Source organism: Epithele typhae (genome assembly GCF_022376455.1).
Source record: "Epithele typhae strain CBS 203.58 chromosome Unknown BXZ73scaffold_526, whole genome shotgun sequence".
In the NCBI taxonomy this organism is placed as follows: Eukaryota; Fungi; Basidiomycota; class Agaricomycetes; order Polyporales; family Epitheliaceae; genus Epithele; species Epithele typhae.
Genome location: NW_025954717.1, coordinates 1 through 9,363, shown reverse-complemented (window position 1 = coordinate 9,363; position 9,363 = coordinate 1). Strand labels below are relative to the sequence as shown.

At 57.6% G+C, this 9,363-nt stretch overlaps 1 protein-coding gene across 1 annotated transcript; it reads right to left on the bottom strand.

Moving 5' to 3' along the window:
* Positions 1-7,535: 7,535 nt before the first annotated feature.
* On the bottom strand, positions 7,536-8,546 carry BXZ73DRAFT_62226 (uncharacterized protein; the record flags this gene model as incomplete). The annotated part of the gene is made up of 2 exons (XM_048021735.1): positions 7,536-7,657; positions 7,697-8,546. 2 exons carry the CDS (start codon positions 8,544-8,546, stop codon positions 7,536-7,538), a joined length of 972 nt encoding a protein of 323 aa, XP_047870529.1.
* Positions 8,547-9,363: the final 817 nt, after the last annotated feature.

Below are 9,363 nucleotides of genomic sequence, written 5' to 3'. Positions count from 1 at the left end.
TTGTCATAGAACGAATACGCCAACGGCGGCGAACTTGAAGGAGTGCCAGGTGTCTCATAGCCGCCCTTCACTTTGATTGGTCCGGCGTTCTGGTCAAGCTCTGAGTTTCCAGCTCTTGGGAGTCGGACATCCGGTATGAAACTCAGATTTTCTTTGCATCAGGCTGCGCCAGAAATGATAGAGTTAGAACTTAGATGTCGCGCGGAGGGGAGGATCTGCTACCCGTGCTGATCGTTGCCAACATCCTTTCTCTCCTCCAGGTGCTCGTGTCAGTATGCTGCCTCTTCTCCTTCTGGCCGTGCTTCTGCTCTTTGTTTGCTTTAATGTACACGCTGCTTCCTTCACTCCTGCCAGCATCCCTCTTGCAGTCCGCGACCCCTACGTCAACACCTGGCAGAACTCGACGAATGGATCGGCCCACTCTCCAGTTCGTGGGCCAAGTTCTGGTCTCAAACGGTACGCCTTCTTGTTTTGTGGATGTTTTGTCTTCTCGAGCATGAAGGGCAGGGTCCGGACGTGGGTTGGAGAGGCTATATTCGAATCAACGGGACAATGTACGTCTGGATGGGCGACGACCCCGACTTCTTCGGCGTCAGCAAACATTACCGCTGTGCAAGTCACTCCGAAAAGAAGTATCTACACCATGCAAGCGGGCCCGATGAGCCTCACAGTCACCTTCCTTTCCCCTCTCGAGGTACGCTGCCGTTGTCATTCACGCATCTCACACGTCTTACGCGCCCCAAGCCTTCCGATTGGGTTAGGCAGTCCATTCCTCTGTCATACGTAGCCCTGGAGGCGACGCGAATGACAACGCAGCCCACACCGTGCAAGTATACAGCGACATACAGCCGTCCGTGCGTCCCTTTGACATCGCCACATGGATGTTTGTTGACGCGCTGTGTTCCCAGAATGGCTGTCGCCCAACCCGACCTGCCTGGTGAATTGGACCTCGGTGACGACGAGCAGCAGCCTCTACCACGAAGTCGACTTCATCACCCCAGCACCTTCACAGAGTTAAGCGACCGCGCGATGGACGGACGCGCGTTCTACGCGACAGCAGCAGTGCGTACAGTTGCTACCAAGTTCGACTCGCGCGTCGGCGCCGGATATTTGACCTCATCTCGCCTATCAGGTACCGAGCCTCTCGTGGCAGATCGAAGAGTATCAGAATGTTCACGACAACTTCAAGACCGACGGCCGTCTTCCCAACACTGTCTTGGACACCAACCACCCGATGGGCTGTAAGTTGCATGATTGATGTTTGAGCCATTCAAGTCGCCAACTCGTTTGTTACAGGGATCATCTCGTCTTCGGCCTCGCCATCGACCTGGGCACAATCAGCAAGACTTCGCAGCCTGTGTCCTGGGTGGTGGGGAACCTCCGCAATCCGACTATCCGGTATGTGACACCCACCGGAGAGACCGAAGACCGAGTCCCTTACTACACCACGCAATACTCGTCTGCCACCGATGTAGTACGTGCCGCGTACTGAGCCGCAATCGCACCCTGCTGACGTGATCCGCGCAGATCGACGCGTTCACCACTGGCTATTCGGATGCTCTCGCGCGCGCGGTTGCGCTAGACGACAGAATCACGGGAGACGCGGGCAAGATCTCGTCCGAGTACGTTGACTTGGTGTCGCTCAGCACGCGTCCGACACTTGCAAGTCTCGACATCACCGTTTCTCAGAACGCAGACGGTAGCGTGAACGCGTCGGACGTGATGGTCTTCATGCGCGACGTTGGCACCTCGTCGTACGTAGTTCCTCTTCGCCTCTCGCCTGCCAGATCATCTTGTTCATTTTGGACGATTATTCTAGGCGTATCAACCTTGTCGAGCGCATGTACGCCTCGTTTCCGGCGTTCCTGTATCTGAATGCGTCGCTCGCTGGCGCCATGCTGCAACCGCTGCTGCAGTCACAATCACAGAAGACGTTGCTTCCTTATGCGGTACAACATCTCGGTACGCGATCCCATCGTCGGACTGTCGCGGACTCAAAAAACCGATTGATTTGCTCAGGCTTGCAGTACCCCATCGCTTCGGGGGGTCAGGGAGGGCAGTCCGAAGGCGTGGAAGGTGTGACCACAACGGTCCTCTTTCGACCCCATCTGACCTTATATTTTTGCAGAGACCGGGAACATGCTGATCATGATGTACGCGCACGCCAAGGCTTCTGGCGATGGCACGCTGCTCGCGCAGAACGTACGTTCAGCATTTCTCTGGGTTCCCCTCGCGTTAATGCTACACGTCTGTGCAGTACCATCTTGCCAAGAAGTGGGCTAACTACCTTGTGTCGAACAACAACGCCGTCCTCATACCCAATCAGTGTGTTGTTTCTGTTTGTGCGGCGACAGAAAGTGAATGACCGATCGTTACTCAGAGTGTCTGCCGATGGCGTGACAGCAGCCAACACAACAAACCTCGCGATCAAAGGTATCATCGCAATAAAGGCCATGGCTCAGATCAGTCGCGTGTTCGGGGCGCTCGGCGACGCAAACATGTACGACGTACGTATCTCTCCTCACTTCGCCATGTTGCTTCTTTTCTCACCGGCATTTTTCAGAGCAACGTGACAACGATGGTCCGGACATGGACGTCACTTGCGACATCCAACGACTCTAACAAGCGTATTCTCGGACAGTACGGGGACTCGGACTCGTGGGCGCTCATGTACAACCTTTACCCCGATGTGCTGCTGGGGACAGGCGTCGTTCCGCAATCAGTCAGTACCGCTCACACGTTTCCCGAGTAGAGTCCCCGTAGCTCAATCCCCGCAGCTTCTTGCTGGCCAGACGCAGTACTACAAAACACTACTTCAGAACAACGGTGAAGCCCCCCAGCTGTTTTCCCTCCATGAATCATTTCTGAACACCGTTCCGTCAGCTGGGACCTACGGACTCCCTATCACTTCGACACCAAACAGCCCGTGCAGCTTATGTACGTTCTATATCATCTTTACTACCTCTGCTGCGCTTTGTTTTGATTGATGTCATTTAGCCTGGCTTTTGTTCACTAGCGCCACTCTCTCCGAAAGCGACACATCGACCAGAGACTCCATGATTTCCGGGGCATGGAGTCGGACCTCCTACAACGGTGTTGTGGGTTCGATGCCCGACGACTATCAGTGCACGACAGGGGCCGGCATGAGTGGCGCGGCAGGGTATGTTACGACCGGCCTTGTATGCGCGCTACAAGTATTGACCTCAACTCCGAAGGCCTGCACTGGGCGCAATGTACGCCCATCTCGCCCTGAACGTGGTGAACAGCTCTTCCATCAACGCTCCGTTCAACGGCTCCGCCGGAAGCACGGACTCCAACGATTCTACCAAGTCCAGCGTTGGCCCCATCGTCGGCGGTGTTGTCGGGGGCGTCGCCGTCCTCGTCGTCGCGGGCGTTTCCTTCTGGTATTTCCAACGGCGGCGACGCCCCCTCTCCGACGTCGTTTTCGACCTAAACGGCTGCGCCGCACCGCAACTCTCGCAAGCGCACTCCGAAGGTAGCTTGCCGCCATCCATGATGCTCCACTCGTACCCCCTCAGCAACGAACCGTACCCCCTTCCCGACGGCCAGTCTTCGGTCGAGGCGCAGATGTCACTCCTGAGCTCTCCCGCACAGTCGCCCCAAAGCGCGACGGGGAGTCCCCCGGCGTACGTCTCCAAAGTCTCGGAGGGAGTCTCCCCACCCAGGCTCGTGCCGAACCACCGCCCTGCGCCACCGCCCCCGACGGCCGGACGATACTCGAAAGCGCGCGAAGCTGCCAGGCCACACCAGGCGCAGAAATACGTCGTAAACGCCTCCGCCGGGCTGGACCCTGGCTCGATTTCGCCGGACGGCCTGAGCCGGCGGGCGCTCGCGCCGCATTTGGAGACGGACTGGGAGGATGGCCAGTCGGCCACGTCCGGCGGGGGGGTGTCGGTCCTGCGGGAGGAGGTCGAACGCCTGCGGGCCGTCGTGGAGGAGCTCCGCGAGCAGAGGCTTGCCCCGCCGCCTCGGTATGATTCGTAGGAGTGGCTGGTGATCGCGTTGCTTGCCCGGATGGCATCCATCGTGACTGGAGGTCGTCGTCGTTCTGTACATATTTTTTTCGCTATCGCGGGCAATGTCCTCACCCTTCGCACTTTTGGCAACGGTGTGCGAGTGGTTTGGACCGCTGGGAGGACGCGGGCTGTTGGACGTTCCAAGTGGCTTCGAAGTCGGTGAGAGTGCCCTTGAACTGTTGGAGCGCGATGCCGAGCTGACCAGTCGGTCGCTTGATGGCAGTCGTCGTGAACCTGCGCGGTATTTGACAAATAAGGCGTTCGAACCATTGTACACATGTTAATTCGACGAAGGGCCGAACCAATGGTACAGCGATACGACGTATACACCAGGAGGAGAACCATGGTACTATGCGGCGCGGCTGGTGCGCATGCCACGAAACAGGAGCACCGTGACACGCTAACTTCCCAGAGAGCGAGGACGGTGGCGACGCGCGCGACGAGGGAGAGGAGGTCAGGAGGCGGCCGGTGCTTCGTCAGGTTCGGTGGAGTGAAAAGATATGCGCAGGGAGTCGATGGCATGTCGTCTGGCCGAGAGAGTGCGCTTCCACCTGCGACGCACAGAGGGTGGTCAGTGATAGCATCGCAGGTGACCCGCATCACACCGCCTGCTCAACAAGCTTGATCCTTCGTATTTCCTCGTGGTACATACCAATGGCTGCTCAAGGTAGTATCCATGGTAGCATTTTCAACCGCTCCACCGTCATGGGCTTCGGCGGATCCAACCGCAGTGTCGGTTGAGTCGAGCTGATGGCGGCTCCCAGCACCTCTTTCATCGCCTCGATCAAGCGGTCCTTGATAGCCTGCAGGATGTCGGTCGACAACCCGGGCGGAGGGTGCCAAGGGAAAATGGTTGGGTGCGTTCCTGGGAGAACAAAGTCGAGGTTCGTGGATCCACGGTGTGCGATCAGTTGAGCGAGGAGGTCGCAGCAAAAGCAGCTCCTCTTTCCGACACCTATGGCAATCTCCTCATTCTAATTGCAAGAATGTCAACGTCGTGAATCTAGCGCCGGCGGGTGCGAGAAGGACTCGTACCTCGAGAACCTCCTTCACTAGATCCGAGGCCTCTTTCGACAGTTCCGCGGAGGGTGTCGCCGAATCCGGGTTCTCATGCATGGACAGTGCGCGCGCCATGAGCGCAGACTCGGCATGCACGCTTGCAGTATTGACGCGTTCAACTGCATCGTCCAACACTTGTTGGAGCTTTGCAGACTCAATGTCGAATCCCTCCCTCTTCAAGACGGCTTCGATGTCCTTCCGAAGACTGTCAATGAAAGGTCCCGATGCATCATCCAATGGCGCAAGATACCCATCGTTCACAAGTACAGCCTCCACGCGCGGATGGTCGACCGGCGACGACAGCGTCATAAAAATGTCGACGATGTCGTCGGGGATGACAAGAGCCTTGAGATGCCGGACGAGGGGGTCCTCACCCTCCCCATCGTCGGAGAACGCCTCCGCAACTAAATATTATGATTGAAAGTCAGCGAGGGATCCAGAAAGTGGAAGGTGGGGGCGAGTCTTACCCTCTTGCTCCAGTTCGAGGGCAGACTCGAAATCTGAGGCAGTAACATCGTCGCCTGAGATTGTCATAACGGATGCATCGACTATACCATCCGGACGACAACACACCTTGTCCAAAGGTTTGACCGGCGCTCGTTGAATGCTGGTTCTTCCCGTAGATGAGGCCTGAATGGAGGAGATCAGCGCGGCTGTACAACAAGGCGCTACCGCGACTTACGTACCCTCCAGGTTAGAATACTTAATTTTGCGCGCCCTATTCAACTCTTCCTTGATGCTGCCTGCGACGATATGCTCGAGGACACCGCTTCCAACGAGATACTTCAACAACCACATTGCACGCTCGAAATCCAGGAATAGTTGTGCAGTGACGGTTTCCTCCTTGACTGCCTTCAATACTCTCTCCATGGTGTCGACGGAATTCCAAAGGAGCTGAGCCCAGCTCGCCGCGTTCTCCCTCGTGACCGGATAGGAGTCATAGTCCGAGGCGGCTGGTCGAGAGGGATCCATGCAGAGTCCTCCATCTTCGAGGTGTGAAGCTTGGCATGGGAACCACTGTTCCCGTCTGAATGTTTGGCAACTTGGTCGTGGCATCGATAAGCTTGTTGTAAATGAAATCTGCGGGATGTAGTCGTTCATCGTCTCGTACTTTGTCAAGGCCAGGCCACATGGTTCTGCCGAGCTCGATACGGGATGCCAGCTTGATACAGCAACGATGGGCAATGAAAGCCAAAAGAAGGACACGATGCGCGCCGTCTAAAGGACCGGGAGTGCGTGTGACGTAGAACTGGGCCACGTTCACAACGTCTTGAATGTGTTGCTCGGGCTTGACTTTTAATCCCCTGTCCACAGCGGTCAGGCCCACCGTCGTCAAACCGCTATGATACACAAGAAAGAACGCACTTCTGCTCGCACCGCAAAATATGAAGCATGGCTTGGTAACCGTGGGCCCTATTGCCCACAAAGGGGGGAGAAGATGGGCCAGGAGAGAGACGGGCGGTGGCGTCCAGTGCGCGCTGAGAGAGGTTGCGAGAGAGAAGCACACCGATCTCTTCACGAGTTCTGCGGCCAGTGACGGCGACACCCTTGGATCCCACCGGATCGTTCTCATCTCCGGTGGCCAGGATGAAGGAGGTGCTGTGCCATACGCCGACTTTGATTTCGGTTTTGATCTTGTTATATGTCCTTGTTGATTTGTTGTAGAACGGCGGGACGAGCCAAGTGGAGAACGGTGGTGATGAAGGCGATTTGAGATTCCAGGGCGCGGAAACTGGGGGCAGAGTCTGACATGGGTTATGATGGATATCCACCAACGAGACGGGGATGGAACGTCGGGACTCGGTGCGCAGATCAGGTCTACGTGACCGTCACGCCACCGTTACCGCCGATCGCGGCCTACCACACTGCGTGTCGTGTCTAAACACCCCCTCGACAGCCACTAACCTCTGCCAAGTCACTTATTAACACCCATCCAAACGATGGGGATGCAGAAACACACCGCGGGTACGTCTTCTCCGGGCCTTCAAGCTTCAATACTCATCGAAATCGAATCACTTCCTATGCGCAGCACTCGCAGTACCTTCCAGTGGTTATTACAGGCCCGGGTAAGTACACGGACCACGGCGTACGCTCCCCCACGCGTCCCACGCGCCCGAACGTGTCCCTCAGCACCTCGTCCTCATACTCCCCAGCAGCGTCATCGCGATCGCCAAGATAACGCCATGCTTCCCGCGGTCATGAGTTGCGTCCTGGGCGCGACGGAGAGCGGGCGCGGGCTCGACGCTACCCGCGACGAAAAGCAGAAAACACCAAATGGGGAGCGCGCCGCTGGCAGTGGCGAGGAAGAATCCTGTGAGAGAAAGGGCGTGATGCGAGGGACGGACGCAAGGACGAATGGGAAGAGAGGGATGGGCGAGGGTTTTGCAATGATTAGGGCTGCTTCGATGAGCATGGACGAAGTTGAAGGAATCCAGGCGCTCAAAACGAAGTCGTAGGGCATTGGGACTTGGAATGGGAGCTGGAGCGGCAGAGCGAGCAGATGTGCTTGTACTTGCACGTGGAAAGCTCGTGCGCGCGGCCATCGTTGAAACGGCGACACACTTCGTCGAGCGATCTTCACTTGTTGGGGTTGTGCCGACGGCTACCTCGGTTCTGCCGAGACTCGGAGACGTGGCTCGTGGATGCTTCCACGACGGTCGCACCTGCAGATTCGATGTGCTGGAGGCGGAGGTCGAAGAACTCGGCCGTGTCGGAGAAGAGAAGGTTGCGGTTGGATGCGACACGTTTCCGAATTGCTCGGTCGTAATCGAGGACCCGTCCTGCAAGGGATTCGTGCAAGGATGCGAAGAGGGATATGATTTGTTTTCCGTAGGTGACACAGACAGGCGCGAGCTCGGGAAGAGCGAAGGCGTAGGCGGCGCTGGCGTCCTGCGACGCAGCGAACCGGTCGCCGGAGGATTTGACTGAACTGGAGGCGGTTGGATATCGGCTAATGAAGACCTGGTCGAGGTCGACGGGTCGTCCGCACAAAATGTTGTCCCACTCGCATGCGGTTAACTCCGGGAGTCCAGGTGAGTTGAGGAGATTGGTGAGTGTGGACATGATGTCGAGGGAGAAGTTGCGGTACTGCTCTACCAGGCGCTTGACAATCGGTCGAACAGAGGAAGGGGGGATGGGCTTGTTGACTATCCATGGATACAACGAGCGGTCGGGCTTCGGCCTCTTCCGGCTGAGTTCGTCTTCAGAGGACCAGTCTCCGTCTCGGTAGCAGGGGGCGTGTTTGGTACCGCGAGCCGCGACCAGAGAGGGGTTCGAGCGCCTCCCGCCTTGCGCCGCGCGCTCGTTGTTGCTTTTGCGGCGAGGTCCGGGGACGAGACACTCTCCGCGAGAGTGCGCAAGCAAAACGCGTCCGTGAGCGAACTTATTTCGTGAGACGTCTCGCTCCAAGCCAGACTTCCGCTCCTCTCCGCCGCGATCCCTGACTCCCATCTGCGATTCGAGCCCGGCGAAGGCCTGTGTCCGGCTCCTTCTGGCCTCGCGGTTCTCCATGTCGGCGTCGTCGAGGCGCTTATAGAAAGACTCGACCGTGCTGTCCATAATGTGTTCGGGGGTCCCGATTTGAGTGGCGCTAGGATAGAACGCACGGGTGAAGATGATGACAGCCCCGTCGCGAGAGGTCTCGTGGCGTGCATATCGGGCGTAGGTGTTCTCCATAAGTTGGGCGATCTCGTCTGGCTCAGCCTCATGGCCAGTGGAACTCGCCCCGGGTTCACTGGCGGCGATTTTTGCATTGCTGTTGGGTGGTGGGGCATGGGCCATTGAAGAGGTGATTCGATAGAAGACGATTATGGATAGCTCGAAACTGCTCGAGTTGCGCAGGCAGCTGCACGTCGAAGGTCAGCCAGAGGACGAGCACGAGAAGCCGGCCTACTCACCTGGCAGCAGGACGATTTGATCTGGCACGGAGAGCTCAGCATCCACTTCGTACCACCCAGAGAGGGGCTCTGCACCGCACATAGGCTCGTCGGGGACACCCGTCAGGGGGAGAGGTCTTGGGCTGGGGCGGACGCGGCGCGTCATGACGCCCCACGCATGCGCATTCCGGAGGGCACACAGTGGCGAGGAGAAAAAGGCGCATGCGGCGCGTCCATTTGGGGGGTTAACTGAGCACGACGCGTGTGGATCATGGTGTTGGTGCCAGGCGAACGCGCTATTTCAGGGCGCTCAAGCCTCAGTGTGGTCGAGCTCCACGCGGCGATTCAAGTTATGAAACCCTGTTTAAACTCCGACCCAACCGAACGATGAA